Source organism: Choloepus didactylus, chromosome 6 (assembly GCF_015220235.1).
Source record: "Choloepus didactylus isolate mChoDid1 chromosome 6, mChoDid1.pri, whole genome shotgun sequence".
NCBI classification, from domain to species: Eukaryota; Metazoa; Chordata; class Mammalia; order Pilosa; family Megalonychidae; genus Choloepus; species Choloepus didactylus.
Genome location: NC_051312.1, coordinates 46,624,638 through 46,649,743, shown reverse-complemented (window position 1 = coordinate 46,649,743; position 25,106 = coordinate 46,624,638). Strand labels below are relative to the sequence as shown.

At 35.6% G+C, this 25,106-nt stretch overlaps 2 protein-coding genes across 8 annotated transcripts in view; one reads left to right on the top strand and one right to left on the bottom strand.

Moving 5' to 3' along the window:
- The window catches only part of HIPK3 (homeodomain interacting protein kinase 3), a 147,258-nt gene that overhangs the window by 9,838 nt on the left and 112,314 nt on the right, over positions 1–25,106 (top strand). The gene's annotated exons all lie outside the window — the stretch shown is intronic.
- LOC119536231 (dynein light chain 1, axonemal-like) lies at positions 8,068–9,172 on the bottom strand. The gene has a single exon (XM_037838945.1). It carries the CDS (start codon positions 9,167–9,169, stop codon positions 8,597–8,599), a length of 573 nt encoding a protein of 190 aa, XP_037694873.1. The 5' UTR covers positions 9,170–9,172; the 3' UTR covers positions 8,068–8,596.

Below are 25,106 nucleotides of genomic sequence, written 5' to 3'. Positions count from 1 at the left end.
TAAAAATCTAGAACCCTATATACTCATTAGTAAGAATGGTCCTTATGTACTGTTTTGAATTAACTTTTGTAGCCCTTCAAAAGTGAAGATTTGTACTGATGGCCGGGTGATTTCTAGCAGCTTTGAAATGTCTAACAGGTCATTTTCTGTTCCAAAAGTTGGAACATTTTGCAAAGTCAGATGAAGCTTGTTATTTAACTTGCTGATTTGTGTTATCGTCAACACATTCTCTAGATGCTTTGTTCACAATACTGCTGGAAAATACCCAAGACTTCAGTATTTTCGACTAAATGTTTTTTTAGGCACCTTAGACAGCAGGTTTAGTTTAGAAGCTTTACAGTATGTGCTAGGTTCATTTATGTGAAAATGTTTATTATGTAAAATGTTTAGTGTAAATAATTTCTTGGTTAGAATACTGATAAATGGACCTATTAATAATACAGATATTTAAAATATTGGGACTTAATTAGCCAGTGAACAAACTTATTTTCTCACAGTAAAAACTTACTTTTTAATGTACCCTGCCTTTTATTCCTAAGAAGACATATTATTTTGTCTTTTATAAATATGCACTTTAAACAAAGTGATTGAGAAATGAATAGTGTGAGTAGAAACTACTTTTTACTGTCTAAATATTATTGCTGGTTATATAGTTCCATTTTCTAATTTCTATCCATAGAGTCTTCTGTGGACTAGAATTGTGGTTCTCTGTCTTCAAGAACAAAGAGTCCTTTTTATTGTCAAAAAATTTGTTGGATCACATAATGAAATTCTACTTTTAGTTTCAGTTGATTGAAGAAATTACATAATGACCATAAACTCCAAAAACTACTATGAATTAAGTAGTAGTTTTAAATATGAAAATTCTCCCTCATTGCTTATTAATAGTTTTTTAATAAAGTTGTAGATTATCCCTGGGACTCATTGTGTGGCTGATAGTTCTAGATATTAGGTGCTCTAGGCCATGCCTAGGATAATCAACAATTCATTCACAGATAAGTGACTTTCGAAGAGCAGGCTTGGGCAAGAAAGACATTGTTTTGTGCTTGTCACGCATTTTTTTTTTTTCCATTTAACTTACTGTGTGACAAAAATTTAGACCTACACAAAAGTTGCAAGAATAGTACAAAAAATTCCTGCATATCTTTCCCCTAGATTCTTCAAATAATTGTCAAAAACTGTGAAGTATGTGCTGCAGAAGGTACTAGATACCTGAGTCAGAGATTGTGGTGGATTGAATTGTGAACCCCCGTTTGGACATACTCTTGGTCTTGGTCCACAATCTAGTGGGTATGGACCTTCTATAAATAAGACCTCATCAAGGCATTACTTCAGTTAAGGTGTGACCCAGCTGGTTCACATTGGGCTTTAATCCTGATTAGTGGAGTCCTTTATAAGCAGAGTGAAGGTCAGGGAAAGAGGAGTCCTAGGCAGCAGCTGGAAGGCAACAGAACCTGGAAAAGAAAGGAGAAGCCACCTCCATGTTCACTGCCATGTGACAAAAGTCAAGGACCAAGGATTGCAGGCAGCCAGCCCCAGAACACCACAGTCTTCCTTCAGGCTTCCTTGTGGGAGAGAAAGCATTGCCTTGCTGACACCTTGATTTTTGCTTTGTTTTGTTTTTAATGTGATTTTATTGAGATATATAGTCACACACCATACAATCATCCGAAGTGTACAGTTGTTCACAGTATTATCATATAGTTGTACATTCATCACCACAATCTTTGAACATTTTCATTACTCCAAAAAATAAGAATAAAAATTAAAGTAAAAAAGAATATCCAAAACATCCCATATCCTTCCTCACCCCCATTGTTCATTTATTTTTTAAATATGGTTTTATTGAGATATATTCACACACCCTACAGTCATCCACAGCGTACAGTTATTCACAGCACCATCATACAGTTGTGCGTTCATCACCAGAATCAATTTTTGAATCTTTTCCTTACCCCCCCAAAATAAAAATAGAAGCAAAAAAACACTCAAAGCTTTCCATCCCCTCTATCCTACTCTATTCTTCATATAATTTTTTTCCCCATTTTTCCACTCATCTGTTCATACACTGGATAAAGGGAGTGCGAGCCACAAGGTTTTCACAATCACACAGTCACACTGTACAAGCTACATAGTTATACAGTTGTCTTCAAGAATCAAGGTCACTGGGTTGCAGTTTGACAGTTTCAGGTATTTCCCTCTAGCCGTTCCAATACACTAAAAACCTTAAGAGCTATCTGTATAGCACGTAAGAATACCCTCCAGAGTGACCTCTCTATTCCATTTGAAATCTCTCAGCCACTGAAACCTTATTTTATTTCTCTTCCCTGTTTTGGTCCAAGAAGATTTTCTCAATCCCATGATGCTGGGTCCAGGGTCATCCCCAGGAGTCATTTTCCATGTTGCCAGGGGGATTCACACCCCTGAGAGTCATGTCCTACGTAGTGGGGAGGGCAGTGAGTTCACCTGTTGAGGACACCTTGATTTTTGACTTCTAGCCTCAGAACTGTGAGGCAGTAAATTTCTGTTGTGTAAACCAACCTGCTGAATGGTATTTGTTTTAGCAGCTGGGAAACTAACACAGAGATAAAGGATTTTCTTACCCATGGCAATAGCAATAGTCAGTATGGCAGTATTTGCACTGGTTCCCCAACACAGTTCCCTGGTCACCCACAGGTTGATGCCAGCAGGGCCAGGTGACACAGGCATTACAGGAGAGAAACCCCAAGTTTAGGAAATGCAAATCTTTTATAATGGGGGTAAGCCTGTGTGACCTTTGCTTCAGAGGGAGACATCTTTATTATAGTGGATAGTAAATAACTTGCCTTTTGCTCAGGAGGAAGATACTGTTCTCATCTTCCAAGGCTTCACTATACAAATATTCTTGAAAAGAGAGTACAGAACAAAGGCAGTCAGTGCCTCTGCTTGCAAGATTGTAGAGATATGAGAGACCCGTGGAGAATTGTATTCAAACAATATCCTGTTATTCTTTAGTCTTTCACCCACTAATTTTAGTCCATTGATGATTCTTGTCTGAATCAATTATTATGATCATGGTTGCCAGTGATGATTTTTTAATTCCATTATTCCTTTATGTTTATTAATTGGCTTTCCCTCTTTCCTTGACTTATTCCCCATGTCTGTCACACTGGTCCCCTGCCCCCCACCTGGGGTTATGCATGAAAGCCTTTTTCTAAGCTTCTACATTTATGTTAAGTCACAAGGCACCTCAAACTTAATTTGTCTAAAATTGAATCCAGCTTTTCCCCTCAATTTTCCTTTTTCTTCTTGTTTTTCGCTATATATTTGGCTCTCAGTTTTTCAAGTCAGAAACATGGTTGTGTCAATTCCTCCATTTTTTTACTTCTTACCAGTTTCTGTGATTCTTCCTCATAGCTAGCTATGTATTGATATCATATTCTTGACTTTATTCCCTTAGGAACTGCTGCCTTTGCTTAGTCCCTAATCAGCTGTTACCTCTGTGTACTATAGCAGTAGTCTTTCAGCTGCCTCCATTTTTTTTTCCTTTCCAGTTTCTCTTTCACAGATTTGACTGATCTTTCTAAAACACAAATATGATTATATTGCTTTTCTGTTTCAGAGGCCCTGTTACCTACAGCCCCTTAGCCTGGAAGTCAAGGTTCTTCATGATCTGTTCTTTTACTTTTGCTATTTCTATTTAAAGTTGTCTTTTTTTCCAAAGATCATCTTTTTGTGTACGCTGCCCTCTTCACTGGCATTTGAAGTACCAGCATAGAGGTCAGCAAACTTTTTCTGTCAATTGGTAGATAGTAAATATTTTAGGCTTTGTAGGCCACATATGCTCTGTGTCACATTTTTTTTTTTTTTTAAACAACCGTTTAAAAATGTAAAAACCATTCTCACTTTGCGTACGATACTAAAACAGGCTGGGTCAGATTTGGCCAACTGTTATTTGTGGACCCTTGTTCTAGTCAAATAAAACTAATATATCATGTTTTTTTCTTGGTAGTCTTTGCCCTTACATAGGCTATTTTCATCACATGGAATGTCCTCTAACTCCTACATAGAAGATTCCTTCCTTTCATCCTTCAAAACATAGCGCATAGGTTACCTTTTCTTTGCATCCTTTTCTGCTTCTTCAGCGCTCATGTTACACATTCTCTTTTATTTGCCCTCACCAGTGATGCAATTATATGTATACATGCGTGTGCCTCTTGTCAGACTTCATTGATGAAAACCATGTTTTATTCCTTTCAATCATCCTGCTCCTAAATGTCTTCACTTGAATTCAAAGAAAATAAATGAAGTAGGATGTGGCTGATTGGATATGTTAATAAAACATATTTAGCATGGTTCTCTTTTATTTATTTTTATGGTGGATGATATACATGTGGCATAAAATTTGCCATTTTTATTATTTTTAAGTGTATGATTCAGTGGCATTAATTGCATTTACAATGTTGTGCTACCATCTTCATCCATTAACAAAATGTTTTTGGTTATATTTTTCTAACTTAAAAAAATATTTAAAGGGGTATTCTTTTTCTGTGGTGGATATTAAAAATACAAAGTTTGAAAATACACAGAGTAAATAAAATCAGTTCCTATGCAACTGCCACCATTCAGTTTGCAAATAAAATAGTTGATAGTTGAAGTCCCTCCCCAACCCCTTCCCCTTTCTTTCCAGTGTGTTTCATTTCCATTCATGTTGAATGGAAATGAATAGGAATTTTGTGTGAAACTGACACAGAAAAGCACCTTACATTTCCTGAGGACTACCAGTGATTAAAAGACATTCATAAACAAGGAGAAAATCAGTTTCTGTATTACGGAATTCAGAAAAATCAAATGCTGAAACTGTAAGCCATTTTACAAATAAAATCATTATGAAGTCATCCATTCCCTATTAAATTCTCTTCCAGGGTAACTTATAGTAAATGTACCCACACATTAGAATATGGCTTCGAGCTTGCCTACTGGATGATGTGCAAACTACAAGTAAAGAAGATCACCTTCCCTCTTGTCCTTTAGTGGGCAGTAAATATCACCAAGGGGAATGAAGACTCATGGTTCACAAAAGAAATGCCCAAAGACTTTGAATGTGTAAGTTGGTGAGAGCAGAGTAAAGGTTTACTTTTTATTAGATTATAAGGAAGAGCTAAAAGGAGATAAAAAGGCATTGGAGAGATGCAAATTAAGACCACAATGAGATACCATCTAACACCGGTTAGAATGGCTGCCATTAAACAAACAGGAAACTACAAATGCTGGAGGGGATGTGGAGAAATTGGAACTCTTATTCATTGTTGGTGGGACTGTATAATGGTTCAGCCACTCTGGAAGTCAGTCTGGCAGTTCCTTAGAAAACTAGATATAGAGCTACCATTCGATCCAGCGATTGCACTTCTCGGTATATACCCGGAAGATCGGAAAGCAGTGACACGAACAGATATCTGCACGCCAATGTTCATAGCAGCATTATTCACAATTGCCAAGAGATGGAAACAACCCAAATGTCCTTCAACAGATGAGTGGATAAATAAAATGTGGTATATACACACGATGGAATACTACGCGGCAGTAAGAAGGAACGATCTGGTGAAACATATGACAACATGGATGAACCTTGAAGACATAATGCTGAGCGAAATAAGCCAGGCACAAAAAGAGAAATATTATATGCTACCACTAATGTGAACTTTGAAAAATGTAAAACAAATGGTTTATAATGTAGAATGTAGGGGAACTAGCAGTAGAGAGCAATTAAGGAAGGGGGAACAATAATCCAAGAAGAACAGATAAGCTATTTAACGTTCTGGGGATGCCCAGAAATGACTATGGTCTGTTAATTTCTGATGGATGTAGTAGGAACAAGTTCACTGAAATGTTGCTATATTATGTAACTTTCTTGGGGTAAAGTAGGAACATGTTGGAAGTTAAGCAGTTATCTTAGGTTAGTTGTCTTTTTCTTACTCCCTTGCTATGGTCTCTTTGAAATGTTTTTTTATTGTATGTTTGTTTTCTTTTTAACTTTTTTTTCATACAGTTGATTTGAAAAAAGAAGGGAAAGTTAAAAAAAAAAAAGAAAAAAGACGAACAAGGAAAAAAAAAAAAAAAGATGTAGTGCCCCCTTGAGGAGCCTGTGGAGAATGCAGGGGTATTCGCCTACCCCACCTCCATGGTTGCTAACATGACCACAGACATAGGGGACTGGTGGTTTGATGGGTTGAGCCCTCTACCATAAGTTTTACCCTTGGGAAGACGGCTGCTGCAAAGGAGAGGCTAGGCCTCCCTGTATTTGTGCCTAAGAGTCTCCTCCTGAATGCCTCTTTGTTGTTCAGATGTGGCCCTCTCTCTCTGGCTAAGCCAACTTGAAAGGTGAAATCACTGCCCTCCCCCCTACGTGGGATCAGACACCCAGGGAAGTGAATCTCCCTGGCAACGTGGAATATGACTCCCGGGGAGGAATGTAGACCCGGCATCGTGGGATGGAGAACATCTTCTTGACCAAAAGGGGGATGTGAAAGGAAATGAAATAAGCTTCAGTGGCAGAGAGATTCCAAAACGAGCCGAGAGATCACTCTGGTGGGCACTCTTACGCACACTTTAGACAACCTTTTTTAGGTTCTAAAGAATTGGGGTAGCTGGTGGTGGATACCTGAAACTATTAAACTACAACCCAGAACCCATGAATCTCGAAGACAGTTGTATAAAAATGTAGCTTATGAGGGGTGACAGTGGGATTGGGAATGCCATAAGGACCAAACTCCACTTTGTCTAGTTTATGGATGGATGTGTAGAAAAGTAGGGGAAGCAAACAAACAGACAAAGGTACCTAGTGTTCTTTTTTACTTCAATTGCTCTTTTTCACTCTAATTATTATTCTTGTTATTTTTGTGTGTGTGCTAATGAAGGTGTCAGGGATTGATTTAGGTGATGAATGTACAACTATGTAATGGTACAATTTGTTTTGTATGACTGCGTGGTATGTGAATATATCTCAATAAAATGATGATTAAAAAAAAAAAAAGGCATTGGACTAATTTTTCCACTTACTGTTTGTATTTAGGGTTAATTGTCAAAGCAGTGGTCCCTTTTGATCAGAAGGACTCTTAGAGACATCAAGTAATTCCTACTTAAGTGATAGCTGAAAACTACTGAAACCCAGGACAACTTATGCAACCACTTTAAAAAAATGACTCTCCCCTCTTTAACTGTGATTTTATTCAAGTAAAATCACACAATTAGATGGGGAAACAAGAATCTTAATAGTTTCTGGTTAAGGACTTTAGGCACAATTTGGCAGATGGCTCCTGACTTCTTTTCTGCAATCTATTAGTGATAGTGACATGGCCTGCTATGGTCTTCATCTGATTACTCACTACAGTGTCCTGCATTTTCCAGAAAAGAGAAATACCATAAACTTTTTTTTATCTTTCATGATAAATTCTAAGCTCTGCATCTATTTAAATCACCTACAATGCTTGACAAGAAGGCAATCCTCAAAAATATTGCCATTTGCCTGGGATCCCATAATGAAACATCTCTTCTCTCTTCCCTCCACAACACTTACATAATACATTTTAAGAACTATTTAACTTAGAACTTCTTAAAAAATATATTTTGAAATTCTAGGTTTCATTTATTGAAAGGTACCAAATCCAATCTTTAAATTCTATACCCTTATAACCATAACAATCACTTTCCCAACAATGAGGGTCACCAAACCAGTCATTAGGGCAAATTTTGACATATATCACTGGCCAGCATTTAGGCCAGGAATTCAAATATAGCTACTGCCTTATAAACCAAAAAAGTGCCTAGGCCAGGTCCACATGAGTAGCATGACCACATTATTGGAAAAGGAATGATCATGACAGTCACTTAGCCACCAACCTATATTACAGAATGACTGTGCACAATGACTCGAGTGGCCATGCAGGTAAACACAACCTAAATTCTAGTTGATAATGCACACATTTTTGGAAAAAAACAAATAAGTAAATACAAAACGGGATAGAAGGCCTCCAAGATATTAATTTTTTCTTCTTCACAATAGCTTTTCCAATTGAATTTGGGGATCTTGGTCCTAGGGTTGCTGCTGTGTTCATGCGAGTAGCTCCTCCCACCATCATGCTACCTTCTGAATCAAAGGCAAGACACCTTTGTGCTTCTGAATCGTAAGGAGACGAACCTCTAGGAAAGATGGTCCACAGATTCAAAAATCAAGTATACTTTTTAAAATGCCAGACCTAAAAAAAATTCTAAACAAATTTAGTAATCAATCACATTTGTTCCTTTGTTGTTAAAAACAATTAGTCTATAAAGGTTTCAGTAGATGGGGCCACAAAGTACATAACTGAGACTAAAGACAGAAGTTGAAAATTTGTAGTTTCTAAAAAGAAGGCTAGAATATATGAAGTTAGTGTTACCAGTTTTGGAGAGAAACAATGCTTGAGTAAATTAAGAAAGAAAAAGATGGGAATGAGAGATTTGTTTTATCTTCTTAAGAACTTTTTGCCCCACACAGAATCTTTAAAATAGATAATTATACAAAACTTATCTATTGTTTTTATAATATTTAAATAAGTTAATAGAAAGTGAAAAATGTGAGTTAGTTTTCTTCTTCTTCATCCTCTTTAATTACTGGAGTACCATCCAGCTTTTTCAGTTTGGGCACTCTCTTGCTTGCCTCTTCGATCCAGCTCCCCTCAGAAGAGTATTTCTGTTCCAAGGGATTGTCTACAAACACCAGGTCCTCCAAGCATGGCAGTTCTGCCAGCTTCACAAATTCAGCCCAATCTTTCACTAGATTATTGGACATGTAGAGAATCTTCAATTTCTTCATTACATGGATCCCTTTCAACTTCTCAATAAAATTGTAGGAGATCCACAGTTCTTCTAATGTGTCCCCTACTACTTCCAGTCCATTTAAGTTCTTTATGTTGTTTCTTCCTAAAGACAATATCCTCAAGTTTTTTAAGCCATTCAGGTTGGCAATTTTTTCAATGCAGTTTGTAGATAGTGAAAGCTTCTCGCAGTTACCAAGCATAGACAAGGAGGCATCCATCTTCTCTATTGGGGGAATCTGGGCATAAAGCTTTATTTCTTTGGCTTCGGATGGCTTCTGACCGGTTTTCTCTTCCCATCTGGCCAGGGCTTCTTTGATTGTTGTTGCTTTTGCCATTCCGGCGGTTCCTACTGTCACTGCTCTGGTTGCTAGGGCCCGCTAGGGTCCTTTACTGTATTTTTAATTTGCATTTTCCTTATTACCCGTGAGGCTGAGAATTTTTTTTCATATTACAGGACTACTTTGGAAATAATGTGGTCTTGTTTCCAGACCACCAAATAAAGTGAATATGGCAATAAAGTGAGTCACAGGAATTTTTTGGTTTCCTAGTACATATAAAAGTTAAGTTTACATTACACTGTAGTCTATTGGGTGTGCAGTAGCCAGTGTGTCTAAAAAACAGTGTACATACCTTAATTAAAAAATACTTTATGCTAAAATCTGCTAACCGTTGTCTGAGCCTACAATGAGTTGTAATCTTTTTGCTGGGGGAGAGTCCTGCCTTGACATTGGTGGCTGACTGATTAGGGTGGTGGTTAGTGAAGGTTGGGGTGGCTGTGGCAATTTCTTAAAATGAGACAATGAAGTTTGCCACATTGATTGTTGCTTTCATGAAAGATTTCTCTAGCATTTGCCCACAGTAGAACTTCTTTCAAAATTGTGGAGTCAAGCCACAACCCTGCTGCTGCTTTATCAACTAAGTTTATGTAATACTCTAAATCCTTTGCTGTCTTTTCAACAATGTGCTCAGCATCTTCACCAGGAGTAGATTCCATCTAAAGAAATCATTTTCTTTGCTCATCCATGGTTGCAGCTATTCAGTCATATCTTCAGGTTCCACTTCTAATTCTAGTTCCCTTTTTATTTCCATCACATCTGCAGTTATTTCCTCTACTGAAATCTTGAACCCCTCAAAGTCATTCATGAGGGTTGGAATCAGTTTCTTCCAAACTCCTGTGAATGTTGACATTTACCTCCTTCCATGAATCATAAATGTTCTTAATGGCATCTAGAATGCTGAATCTTTTCCAGGAGATTTTCAATTTACTTTGCCCAGATCCATCAGAGGAATCATTATATATGGCAGCTATAGCCTTGGGAAATGTATACCTTAAATATTAAGACTTGAAAGTTGAAATGACTCCTTGATCCATGGGCTGCTGAATGGATATTATTAGCAGGCATTAAAAAGTAATCTAATTGTACATCTCCACCAGAGCTCTTGGGTGACCAGGTGTGTTGTCCATGAGCAGTATTATTTTTGAAAGGAATCTTTTCTTTTGAGCAGTAGGTCTCAACAGTTGGCTTAAAATATGTAGTAAACTATGTTGTAAATATATGTGCTGTCATCTAGGGTTTGTTATTCCATTTATAGAGCACAGGCAGGGTAAATTTAGCATAATTCTTGAGAGCCCTAAGATTTTCAGAGTGGTAATGAGCATTGGCTTCAACTTAAAGTCACAGGCAGCATTAGTTCCTAACAAGAGAGTTAGCCTGTCTTTTGAAGCTTTGAAGCCAGGCATGGACTCCTCCTCTCTAGCTATGCAAGTCCTAGATGGCATCTTCGTCCAATAGAAGGCTGTTTTGTCCACATTGAAAATCTGTTGTTTAGTATAGCCATCTTCAGGAATTATCTTGGTGAGATCCTCTGGATAACTTGTAGTAGCTTTTACATCAGCACTTGCATTTTTTGTTATGGAGGTGGCTTCTTTTCTTAAACATCATGAACCAACCTCTGCTAGCTTTAGACTCTTCTGCAGCTTCCTCACCTCTCTCAGCCTTTATAGAACTGAAGAGTTAGGGCTTTAATTTTAACATAGTCAAATGTGTCAGTCATTTTTTCTCTTATAGTTTGTGGGTTTTGTGGACTGTTAAAAGAAGACCTTTCTCTCAGGGGTTGGTGATTTGTTGAAAAAGTAACAATTTTATACTAAAAGATAAAATATATAAATTTTCTATGTAGGCTGACCAGAGTATACATGAACATTGTGAGGCATTTAGGGACTGATTTTTTTTTCTTTGCTCTGCTTTGGAATGGAAAGTTGGAAGAATCTATAATTGGTGAAGTTTTTTTCCTTTTTTATATTTGTCCTCCTAAAGGAAATCTAACACTAAAGTTGGAGAATAAATTAGAGCATGTGGGTGTGAAACTGTTTAAATATAGTAAGGGACAAATATAACATTATAAACTTTTCAGGATAAATTCACAAGTGGTGGTTGTATGATTAAAATTTGGGGAATCACTAACCTGTGTGTGTGTGTGTATACAGGCACACACACATATTTAAAGCAATGAAGATTTCTTTTTCAGGGCAGGGTAGGGTAGAGTGATAACCATAGTCCATTCAAGATATAAAGTAGTTATACACTGCTTCAACTTTATAATTTATTCAAACGAGTGATTCACCTTTGGGTAAACTATCCTGATTACTTGAAAAATAGCACACAAAATTTTGAATTTACAAATGAAAGCAGTTTACAAGAGGGTTTATTATTGGATTAAATTAGCTGTTCTTCCCTTCTACAAAATGTGATCTATTTCTTTGACATTGTCAGAGGAAACTCTAGTATGTTTCTGTGTATTTTGTTACCACAAATTAAAGTTTGGGCACTAATGAAGAAACTTAAACTTTGTTTAGTTTTCTTAACCCACAAACTGAAGCTTTAAAATCCCTTCTATTTCAGAAGTCCTGATATTATGTGTAATAAGTGGTGGTGAGACCTATGCCTGTGGGTGTCAAAATTACATTGCTGATATGATAATTGTAAAATTGTGTGCAGAATTTGGATACAGTTCAGATTGGTCTTAATGTTTATCAGAAGAGTGGAAAAATAAGGTGTATTAATCAAAGTTATAGTACCTGAGATTATTAAGCCTGTGGAGTACAAGCTTAATGGTTGCTCTAATAGAAGTCCTCACCATCCTCTGAGTAATATTTTATAGGCGGTCCCAGCTCACAAAGAGATAGTATTTCAAAACTTCATTTCTTAGCCAGTTGATAAGAACAGAGACAAACTCATGAATAATGTACCTGCAAAAGTATAACATGATACATATTACAATGAAAAATAATAGGGAACAATATTGTACCAAAATAGTGTTTTGGATTCCATGGACTTCATCAGCTCCTGGGAATACAGTACTCTGTAAAATTCATCAATTCCAGGTATAAGGTACCCTTATCGGGTCACAAATTTATCTGATGGAGAAAGAGAATAGGGAAAGACATATCCCTGGATATGGCAGGGGGTCACAGTGGTCAAGTTAATTAGTAATTTAGAGTTCCTTCCTTAGAACTTACTCCAGCACTGCACCGCCTCCCGTTTTGATGTGCTATGCATGTTATGTGCTTTTTCTGATGTACTACAATGCATATTATGCGATACTCCTATCTGTGTTTAATTTTCCAAAGTCCTTTTTGAAATTGGTCCCACATTGCTCAGGGGTTAAGAATTGGTTGATGAGGGGTCATGGTTTCTTTACAGTTTCACATACCTCACGCTGGTTGGGGCCCTTGGATCTACTGTTTGTCTTCCAGTTTGACATGTTGGTGTAAAGGAAAGGTAGGAACAGCAGGATTAAGACTTTGCAGCAGTTTCTTTAATTTCTTGATCCTAACTACTGTTCACATAGCATCTTAATTTAACATGGATTGTTAAATTAACAAGGGATTGACCTAGAGTGGTATGCATTCTGTTCCCTAGGACTTCATACTGTTATTTCAGTTTTCTGTTTGTTTTTACTGTGGAATATAACATACTTGCATAGAGGTGATGACCTTCCAAGTGCAGTTTCACCAGTAGTTAGAGAGCAAATTTCAAAGAATTATGGGCTACAGTTCCACAGTTTCAGTTATTCCTTATTGTGAAATATAACATATATGCAAAAAGGTGATAACTTTCAAAGTATGATTTAACAAGTAGATACATAGGACATTTGCAAGAATGTTATGGGTTACAGTTTCACCATTTCAGTTCTTTCCTTCTGGTTATTCTAATACCCTGGCAACTAAGACAAAGAAAATTATATAGAGATTAAGTATTTGTAATCCTTTGTTAAATTCTATATTGTCTGTTGCTACCCCTTCCTCTAGTTTAATCATTTTCCTGATCTTCAGGGATGTTTAGGCAGTGACCACCCTAACTTGTTCATGTTGAAAAGGGGTGTCGACTTTTTGGGAAATGGGGATGCAACTGGTTGATGTTCCTGAAGAGGCTGTTGCCTCTGGGTTTTGGGACTTAGCTGGCATAGGTGCTCTCTGGAGGATTTAAGTTTCTGAACAATAAACTTAATATTCTTTAGGGTTTTCGGGACTACTGCTGACCTGGGCTTATCATACTGTGGCCATTTGCGATATCTAGCTGAAGCTTGAATAGGAGTAACATCCAGGACAGCCTCTTGACTGCACTTGAAATCTCTTAGCCACTGAAACCTTATTTTGTTTATTTCAGTTTTGAGGGTCCTGGATTCATAGGACTTGTACTTGCCTAGGGCTTTTGTTGAGACTACGTCACTGGGTCTCAGATTCTGCTGTGAATCTGAGTGGCCTTGGCAGCTTGTATGCTTACAGATTGCTGGACTCCACCATAGACCTATTGAATCAGAATCTTTTTCTAGTTTGAAATGTGTTTATTAATTTAACTTTTATTGAGGAAAAATGTAAACCTACATAAAAGTAGGCAAGATAGTAAAATGAACCCCCCATGTACCCATTATCCAGCTTCAACAGTCATCAATTTTTGGCTAGTCTCATTTCTTCCAATATCCCCATCCACTTTAGCTCCTTCTGTGTTATTTTGAAGCAAATCCCAGAAATGTCATTTCATCCCTAAATATGAAATGTGCATATTTTACTAGATTCCCCAAATGATTAAAAAATGTCTTTGAACAGGTAATACATGTATGTGGTAAAAAATTTAAAGCAGTAAAAAAAAAAAAGTGAAAAGTAAGTTTTTCTCGTCTCCCCCAGTATTCTTATTACTCTCCCCAAAGGCAAAAGAAACCCACATTTTTTTTTATCAGTCTACAGATATTCATTGCATATGCAAATACATTAAATAAAACTCTCCTTTTTTATTAAGCCCATCTGGTAACATTTGTGAAGTAAACATTTTTCTGTATCTTGCCATTTCTCATATAACAGTATTATCTTGGGAATCAGGCATAACGGTAAATAGATTTTCTTTTTAAAGACTCAGGAGTCAGTCCATTAAATATACATATCAAGGTGCATTTAACGAGTCCCTTTTTTTTTTTTTTATCATCATTTTATTGAGATATATTCACATACCACGCAGTCATACAAAACATATACAGTTGTATAAAAACGAGTCCCTTTTTGATGGATATTTGGATTATTTCCAGTATTTTGTTGTGTTACATAATGCTGCATTGAATATTCTTTTACTGTGGTTGAATTGCCTGCATTTCTAGGTTACATGGTATGTCCATTTGTAACTGTGTTAGATGATGCCAAATTGATTTCCCACAGTCTGTGTATGGAATGCAGATTTCCTCCAGTCTCACCAATTCTGTCTGTTAAAGTTTTTAAGTTTTGCTAATCTAATGTAGCTTTGATTTTCATTTATCTTTAAGAGTGAGGGTGAATGTTTTATAGGTCTTAAAGCTATTTGCTTTTAAAAGTTGTTTGTCCTTTTTTTGTGAGCTGTCAGTTAATGTCCTTAACTCTTTTTCTATTGGTTTATTGGTCATTTTTTCTTATTTACATTATTATAACTTAAAGGAATTAGCCCCTTTCTTGTCATGTTGTAAATATTTCCCAGCTTCTTAAAAAAATTAAATAGCTTTATTGAGATATAATTGATGTAAAAATCTCATATATTCAAAGTGTATAACAATATCATGTATATACCTGTGAAACTGTCACTACAATAATTTCCCAAGATTTTCATTTGTCTTTTGACTTTGTTTTATGGAATTTTTCTTTTATCTTGCAAAAAAGTATTAATTTTAAAAATCTGGTCAAATTAATGTATCTTTTCTTTGATGGCTGTTTTTGTAAAATTATGTCTTGAAAACTGTTCTTTATCCCAGGAGTACAAAAAAAATTAAGTTTTCCATTTCTAGTATTTTAGCACTTTATTTTTTATGATTACTTATTACTTTTTTTTTAAGTCACAACTGAAATATATTTTGTTATAATTAGTGAGTAGAGATTCAAGTTAATTTTTCTTTCAAATGGCAAGGCTATCTAGATATCCCATCACCTTTCATAGAATATTCCAACATATTCCCAGCTATTGTGTTCCATTTGTCTGTTCATGCACTAGGATAAAAAATTTTTAATGCTATAATTCTACAATATTTATTTCTTAATCCTTTTCTTCTTTTTAAATAAATAATACATTGATGTGGATCAGATTCAGAAGATACAAAAGGATATTCAGCAAAAAATCTTTTTCTTACTCTATACCCCAGGCACTGAGATCCCTTCCAAGATTGTGTCCAAAAACATATTTATATTATAGATCTAGTCATTCTTATCCAACCAGCTTACCTTTTCCCCCTTCTTTCCTCTGTTTCTTCTTTGCAAGATTCACATGGTTTTTCTTGCCTGTATGTTTTTCCAAGAATCTGCTGTGTTACACCAAGAATGATCTTATTAAATGTGTAGATGGATATAGAGAGAATTTATGTTATAATATTAATTCTTTTTCTGAGATCATGGTAGTTCATTCCATTCAAAGTCTTTGTATGCCCCTCAGTACTATTTTAAAGTTAGTTTGCTTAGATCTTGTATGTTTATTGAGGAATTTAAACTTTTTGTTATTGTTACTATTGTAAATATAATTTTTTCTTCCATTGTACATTTTAATAGGTTATTAAAAATAGTAAACCTATTGCTTTAGTGTTTTTATCATTCATTTTGTATCCAACCACTTTATTGTTTAAATTGTTTTCCAGTTGATCCTTTTGGGTTCTTTTAGGCTAAAAAATCATATCATCTGCCAATAAGAAATACACACACATGCCACTGTTTTCAATACTCATTTACTTTTCATTTAATTGCATTGACTAGTACTTTTTAGAACAATGTTATTTAACAATAGTGATAACAATTGGCATCCTATTAGGCATATTAATTTTAGTGGGAACCTCATAAGATTGTGATACAAGATGTTGCAATTCCTTTAGGGGACATCTTTGCCTTTAACAAAAAGTTCTCATGTAGAAATGAAATACTATTCTGTCATAGCATGTGCAGGTGTATGTGTATAATATATACTGACATTCTTCCATATCTGATATGTCTCCACATCAAACTTTTTTCTGACATGGAACTTTGCATTTTCTAGACTTATTTGTCCCTGGAATTCTTCTCTCTCTCACTCCCTGACATTAAGGACTTGATACACAGAGCTGGCCTTAGAACTTAAGTCCCTGTAGGTAGGAGATATGATAGAGGGCATAAAGAACAGAGTCAGAGGAGTCCTAGGCCTGTTATGATTACCTTCACTGTGTACAGCCAGATAAAAGCGGTTAATAGGCCTCAGATGCTCTGTAGCCACATACATCCCATTTGTACAGAGCTCTAGCTTACTGTAGTCACAGCAATAAGTTGGTAAAAAGAAAACTGTCTTGAAGAAAAATTCTTTTTATCCTTTACTGTTGCCAATGTAGCATAGACATATGTAGATAAATTAGGGAGTATGTGTAAATGAAACAGTTCTTGGTATTTTTGAGGGGATAATAAAGAGGATATAAGATAAGGGACTATTAACTCTTTGGAATTTTCTGATAGTGAAAGATTTTAAGTATCATAATGTGTTGGTTGTTAAGGAGTTTTTGTTGCTATTGTTCATTTGTTTGTTCTAATCAGCATATCATTAAAATGAGTAGTTTCCTAATCAGTCAGCATATTTAGTGAGTGCCTCCCACGTGTTAAAAGACTCTTTAGATACAGTGAGGGATAAAGGAGACATTGTCTTGCTTTCAACAAGATTTTATGATTATTTTCTTTCTTTCTTTCTTTCTTTTTATGATTCAGAAGTAGTTTTTTTTAAATTTATTTATCAAAAAATTTAAAAACAAACAATAAAAAAATAACATGTCAAACAAAACCAAAACATTGCTTCCAGCATGTTCCTACCATACCCCAATAAAATTAACAAACTATAACCAAATAAAGGAATAAGAAAAACAAATAATCTAAAATAGCTGCATTGCTGCCAACTTGTTCTTACCATACCCCCCAAAAATTAACAAACCATAGTTGTTACTGCGCATTCCCGTAACATTAAGTTTACCCTGCATAACTTACCTGTTCTTATTAGATTATTGTTCCCCCTTCACTATTTGCTGTCTATTGCTAGGTTCCCTACGTTCTACAATATATACCACTTATTTTACATTTTTCACAGAGTTCACCTTAGTGGTAACATACAATGTGTCTCCTTTTGTGTCTGGCTTATTTCACTCAGCATTACGTCTTCAAGTTGCATCCATGTCGTTATGTTTCACGACCTTGTGACTTCTTACTGCCACGTAGTATTCCATAGTGTGTATATACCACATTTTGTTTATCTACTCATCTGTTGAAGGAAATTTGAATTGTTTCCATCTCTTGGCAATTGTGAATAATGCTGCTATGAACAATGGTTTGCAAATACCTGTTCGTGTCACTGCTTTCAGTTCTTCTGGTTATATACTGAGAAGTGAAATTGCTGGATTGAAGTAACTCTATTTCTAGTTTTCTAAGGAACTGCCAGGCTGTCTTCCAGAGTGGCTGTACCATTATAGAGTCTCACCAAGAATGAATGAGAGTTCCAATTTCTCCATATCCTCTCCAGCATTTGTAGTTCCCTGTTTGTTTAATGGCAGCCAGTCTAACTGGTGTGAGATGATATCTCATTGTGGTCTTAATTTTCATCCTCCCTAATAGCTAGTGAAGCTGAACATTTTTTCGTGTGTTTTTTGGCCATTTATATTTCCTCTTCAGAGAAATGTCTTTTCATATCTTTTGCCTATTTTATAACTGGGCTGTCTGTACTATTGTTGTTGAGTTGTAAGATTTCTTTATATATGCAGGATATAAATCTTGCATGGTTTCCAAATATTTTTTCTCATTGAATTGGCTGCCTTTTCACCTTTTTGACAAATTCCTTGGAGGTATAGAAGCTTTTAAGTTTGAGAAGCTCCCATTTATTTTTTCTTTTGTTGCTTGTGCTTTGGATATAAGGTCTAAGAAGTGAATTCCTAATACAAGGTCTTGAAGATGTTTCTCAACATTATCTTCTAAGAGTTTTGTGGTACTGTCTCTTATATTGAGGTCTTTAATTTTGAGTTAGTTTTTGTGTAGAGTGTGAAGTAGGGGTCCTCTTTCATTCTTTTGGATATGGATATCCAGCTCTCCCAGCCCCATTTGTTTAATAGACTGTTATGTCCCAGTTCACTGGTTTTGGTGGCCTTATCAAAGATCAGCTGACCATAGATCCTGGGGATCTATCTCTGAATTCTCAATTTGATTCCATCGATCAATATGTCTTATCTTTATGGCAGTACTATGCTGTTTTGACTACTGTGGCTTTGTAATAAGCTTCCAAGTCAGGGAGTGTAAATCCTCCTACTTCATTTTTCTTTTTTAGAATGATTTTCGCAATTCGAGGCATCCTTCCCTTCCAAGTAAATTTGATAAAGTAGCTTTTCCAAGTCGGCAAAGTTAGGCTGTTGGCATTATGATTGGAATTGCATTGAATCTGTAGATGAGTTTGGGTAGAATTGACATCTTAAAGACATTTAGCCTTCCTATCCATGAACACGGAATATTTCTCCATCTTTTTAGGTCCTCTTCTATTTCTTTTAGCAAAGTTATGTAGTTTTCTATGTATAGGTCTTTTACATCCTTGGTTAAGTTTTTTCCTAGGTACTTGATTTTTTTAGTTGCTATTGAGAATGGAACCTTTTTCTTGAGTGTGACTTCAGTTAGGTCATTTCTGGTGTATAGGAACATTACTGACTTATGTGCATTAATCTTTTATCCCACTACTTTGCTAAATTTGCTTATTAGCTCAAGTAGCTGTGTTGTCAATTTCTCAGGATTTTCCAGATATAAGATCATATCATCTGCAAATAATGACAGTTCACTTATTCCTTTCCAATTTGGATGCCTTTTATTTCTTTGTCTTACTGGATTGCTCTGGCTAGCACTTCTAGCACAGTGTTGAATAACACTGGTGACAGTGGGCATCCTTGTCTTCTGATTTCAGAGGGAAGGCTTTCAGCCTCTCACCATTGAGTACTATGCTGACTGTGGGTTTTTCATATATGCCCTTTATCATATTGAGGAAGTTTCCTTCAATTCCTGACTTTAGAAGTGTTTTTATAAAAAATGGATGCTGGATTTTGGCAAACACTTTTTCAGCATCTATTGAGATGATTTTTCCCTTTTGATTTGTTAATGCATTGTGTTACATTGATTGATTTTCTTATGTTGAACCATCCTTGCATGCCTGGAATGAACCCTACTTGGTCATGATGTATGATTTTTTTCATCTGTCTTTGGATTCGATTTGCAAGTATTTTGTTGAATTTTTTTTTCCTTTTTTTTTTTAATCTTCATTTTATTGTGATATATTCACATACCACGCAGTCATACAAAAAAAATCGTACATTCAGTTGTTCACAGTACCATTACATAGTTGTACATTCATCACCTAAATCAATCCCTGACACCTTCATTAGCACACACCCAAAAATAACAAGAATAATAATTAAAGTGAAAAAGAGCAATTGAAGTAAAAAAGAACACTGGGTACTTTGTCTGTTTGTTTGTTTCCTTCCCCTATTTTTCTACTCATCCATCCATAAACTAGACAAAGTGGAGTGTGGTCCTTATGGCTTTCCCAATCCCATTGTCACCCCTCATAAGCTACATTTTTATACAATTGTCTTCGAGATTCATGGGTTCTGGGTTGTAGTTTGATAGTTTCAGGTATCCACCGCCAGCTACCCCAATTCTTTAGAACCTAAAAAGGGTTGTCTAAATTGTGCGTAAGAGTGCCCACCAGAGTGACCTCTCGGCTCCTTTTGGAATCTCTCTGCCACTGAAGCTTATTTCATTTCCTTTGACATCCCCCTTTTGGTCAAGAAGATGTTCTCCGTCCCACAATGCCAGGTCTACATTCCTCCCCGGGAGTCATATTCCACGTTGCCAGGGAGATTCACTCCTCTGGGTGTCTGATCCCACGTAGTGGGGAGGGCAGTTGATTTCACCTTTCAAGTTGGCTTAGCTAGAGAGACAGGGCCACATCTGAGCAACAAAGAGGCATTCGGGAGGAGGCTCTTAGGCACAGTTATAGGGAGGCCTAGCCTCTCCTTTGCAGCAACCGTCTTCCCAAGGGTAAGACCTATGGTAGAGGGCTGAACCCATCAAACCATCAGTCCCCTGAGATTGTTCACATACCATACAGTCATTGAAGTGCACACTCAGTTGCCCACGGTACCATCACATACTGTGCATCCATCACCACAATTAATTTTTAGAACCTTTTCATTACTCCAGGAAAGAAATGAAAAAAAAGAAAAGAAAAAAGAAAGAAAGAAAAAGAAAACTCAGATCCTCCCATAACCCTAACAACCCCCTCCATTATTGACTCATAGTATTGGTATAGTACATTTGTTACTTACTGTTGATGAAAGAATGTTAAAATACTACTAACTGTAGTACATAGTTTGCAATCGGTATATATTTTCCTTATATATGCCTCTATTATTAGTTTCTAGTTATAGTGTCATACATTTGTTCTGGTTCATGAAAGAGATTTCTAATATTTGTGCGGTTAATCACAGAGATTGTCTACCACAAGATGCACTGTTTTATACATTCCCATATTTTAACCTCCAACTTGCTCTCAATATATTTTATTTTTTCTAAAATAAAGCATGCTAAATATAGAGAGAAAAGTATTAGTATGTTTATGCTCTTTAAATTGTATAGTTTCTTATTCACTTGGCAATAATCAGTGTATACAATAAAACCATATGTAATTAACTTCATTGTTCATTCAACCAATTTTTTTGAACACTTGCTATGTGTCTTGTAATGCTTTTCTTTAGACATTAAGATTATGTTCAAGTAGGGGGAGAGAGGTAATAAACAAATATATGTCAAAAGATTGGAAATGGTCTAAAGAAATGTAAGGCATTCTGTGGTGATAGAGAGATACTGAGGAGAGTAGGTGAGGTATGAACAATTTTAAATTGAATGGTCAGGGAATGCCTCTCTGTTGAGGTGACATTTGAGTGTAGGTTTCAGTAAAATAAAGGAATTAGCCATGAGTAGATCTGAATGGAAGAGCATTTCCCAGCAGAGAGAACAGTAGTTTGACAATTTTTGTCTTTTAATTTGAGTGTTTTGCCAGTTTATATTTAATGTAATTATTAGTATAGTTGTGCTTAAATGTTGCTATTTGTTTCCTGTTTGTCTCATGTATTATTTGCTTTTTTTTCTTCCTGCTTTTTGGATTAATTTTTTATTCCATTTTGTCTTATTACCTGTGTATCTTTGCTTTACATTATTAATTGTTGTTTTATAGTTTACAATATTCATTTTATCATAACTTACCTTAAAATATACAACTTCAAGTATAGTGTAAGAACCTCACTATAGTATGTTTCATTTCCCCCTTCCTATCATTTGAGCTATTATTGTTTTTGGCTTAAACAGTTATTTATTAAAGAAACTTTAAAAATGAAAGTCTTTAATATTTATCTACATATTTATCATTTCTTTTTCTTTAGTTGCGTAGATCAGTTTGTATCTGGTTCTATTTTTGTATAACCTGAAAGAACTTCCTTTAATATTTCTTGTAGTGCAGGCCTGTTGGAGTGAATCCTCTCAGCTTTTGTTTGTTTGAAAAAAGTCTTTATTATTGTCATTTTTAAATGATATTATAGTTTGATGTAGAATTATAGGCTGATAATATTTTTGGGGGGCATTTTTATCTTTGTTCCACTTTATATACGTGTCTTTTCTCTGGTTGTGTTTAATCTTTTTCTATCACTAGTTTTTAGCAGTTAAATCATGTTTATATTGTTTTTAGCCATTTAATTATATTGATTTTTTGTTGTTAGTTTCTTAGTTTTGGGATTTGGGGAGCTTCTTGGATCTGTAGGTTTATAATTTTATAAATTTGGAAAAATTTTGTTCATTATTTCTTCTGTTTGACCTCAGTTACATGTATGACTATTTGAAGTTGTCCCATATGTCATTGTGCCTTTGTTCATTTTCTTTAGCTGGTATTTTTTCCTTAGGTGTTCCTGTTTACATTGTTTCTCTTGCTGTGTCTTCAAGTTTACTGATTTCTTCTTCTTCTTCTTCTTCTTCTTCTTTTTTTTTTTTTTTTAACTGTTTTTTGTTTTATTTCTTTTTATTTTTAACTTTATCAGAAAATGAAAATCATCCCACAAAAACCAAAAAGCAACATATTTCAAACAAGACAAAGCAAATGATTATGAAAAACAAGTAACCTAAAGTAACTACTCTTCCTAAGCTTCATGGTCCTAGATTGCATTATTGTCGTATCTTCAATGCAGTTGATTATAATTATATTTCTAATATTATAAACTCTACTGTTAATTCAGGCCACATATTTTCTTATGGGTCATGTAATTTGCTACACACTCCTTTATTCCTTAAATTCCTTTCTTTCCTTCTAGTTACATATACATTACTTCAAGTCCCAGCTACTGACTTTTTTTTTTATTTTGAAATAAATTCAAATTTATAGGAACAGTTGCAAAAACAATACTAACCCCATACACAGAATTCCATCATACCCTGACCCCCTCCCCCGATAGCTCAATCCACTAACTTTAACATGCTGTCACATCACTTATTTCTTTCCCTCCCTCCCTCTCATCCATCATCTATTGCTCTGTCTTCTGAACATATGAGAGCTAGCTGCACACATCCTTGAACATACACTATAATTCACGTATACACTTCACATGAACAAGAACATTCTTTTATGCAATCCCATTAAGCGCAGCTAAGAAGTACATGAGATTCAACAATGATACAAAGCTTACATTCTATATTTCCTTTTCCTTATGTCTCAACTGTGTCCCTTTGAGCCACCTGTCCTCTATCCTCCAATCCCATCCAAGTTCATTCTTGGCATTCAATTGTCATCTATTTAGACTGTCTTTTTTTTTTTTTTTTTTTCCAGTTGTGGAAACATATATACAGCCTAAATCTTCCCATTCCACTCCCTCCCTAGCCTTCCATTAGTGGGATTAATCACATTTAGAATGTTGTAGTGCTCTTTCCCACCATCCATTACCAGAAATTTCCCTTCACCTCAAACAGCAACCCTACACTCATTTCTTAACTCCTTGTTACCCCTTCCCCCATTTCTCTTAACCCGTACTCTACTTTTCATCTCTATGGTTATATTCTCTAATAATTTGTTTGTGTTTACTGTGGGGCTTAAAATTAACCTTTTAAATCCATAACAATCTTGTTTTTCTTTGATACCGCCTTCACTTCAATAGGACACATAAACTATGTTCCTATACTCCTCCATTCCCCCACCTTTATATAGTTGTCTTAAATTACGTATTTTACATTGAGTTCAAAACCACTGATTTCTCATTAGAGTTTGTGTACTTTATATCATGTAGGAAGTAAATAGTGGAGTTACAGTTCAAAAATTATTGACTTCTATTTGTATTCCATTGTGGTTGGAGAATGTGCTTTGAGTATATTCAATTTTTTATTTTTTATTTTTTTTAAATTTCTTGCGGCTTGTTTTATGTCCCAGCTTATGGTCCCTTCTGGAAAAAGATCCGTGATTACTAGAGAAAAATGAGTGTCCTGGTGATTTGGGATGTAAGGTACCATGTATGTCTGTTAAAATTTTCTATATCTCTTTCTCCTTTCTTTGTTTCTCTGTTGGTAGGGCTCCCTTTAGTATCTGAAGCAGGGCGGGTCTTTTATTGGCAGACTCTCTCAGCATTTGTTTGTCTGAAAAATTTAAGCTCTCCCTCAAATTTGAAGGAGAGTTTTGCTGGATAAAGTATTCTTTGTTGGAAATTTTTCTCTCTGAGGATTTTAAATATGTCATGCCACTGCCTTCTCTCCTCCATGGTGGCCGCTGAGTAGTCACAACTTAGTCTTATGTTGTTTCCTTTATATGTGGTGAATTGCTTTTCTCTTGCTGCTTTCAGAACTTGCTCCTTCTCTTCAGTATTTGAGAGTCTGATCAGAATATGTCTCGGAGTGGGTTTATTTGGATTTATTCCATTTGGAGTTCACTGGGCATTTATGCTTTGTGTATTTATATTGTGTAGAAGGTTGGGGAAGTTTTCCCCAACAATTTGTTTGAATACCCTTTCTAGACCTTTACCCTTCTCTTCCCCTTCTGGGACACCAGTGAGTCTTAAGTTTGGACGTTTTATTTTATCTGTTGTATCCCTGAGATCCATTTCGATTTTTTTTGATTTTTTTCTCCATTCTTTCTTTTGTTCTTTCATTTTCTGTTCTGTGGACTTCTAGGACACTGAGACGTTGTTCAGCTTCCTCTAGTCTTGTGTTGTGAATATCCAGAGTCTTTTTAATTTGGCCAACAGTTTCTTTTATTTCCATAAGATCTTCTATTTTTTATTTACTCTTGCAATGTCTTCTTTATGCTCTTCAAGGGTCTTCTTTATGTCACTTATATCCTGGGCCATGGTCTTCTTGATGTCCTTTAAATCCTTTGCCATGTTTTCGTTACTCTATTGTAGTGCTTTGATTAATTGTGCCAAGTACTGTGTCTCTTCTGATATCTTGATTTGTATGTTTGGAGTTGGATTCTCCATATCTTCTGATTTTATCATATGCATTAAGATTTTCTGTTGTTTTTGGCCTCTTGGCATTTGTTTTGCTTGATAGGGTTCTTTCAAGTTGTAAAAAAAAAATACCTATCTAATTTTTCAGAAACAGTTTGGTGGCGTACACTTTCTCTAACTAACCAGCAGATGGCATCTGTGCGTCACCTATACCCCTCAAGTCAGTTCCCCACCTTGTCCCCGCGGTGTGTGGGGAAATGA

Coding starts and splice junctions, on each gene's coding strand:
- LOC119536231 (XM_037838945.1), bottom strand. CDS start 9,169: ATGGCAAAAGCAACAACAATCAAAGAAGCCCTGGCCAGATGGGAAGAG.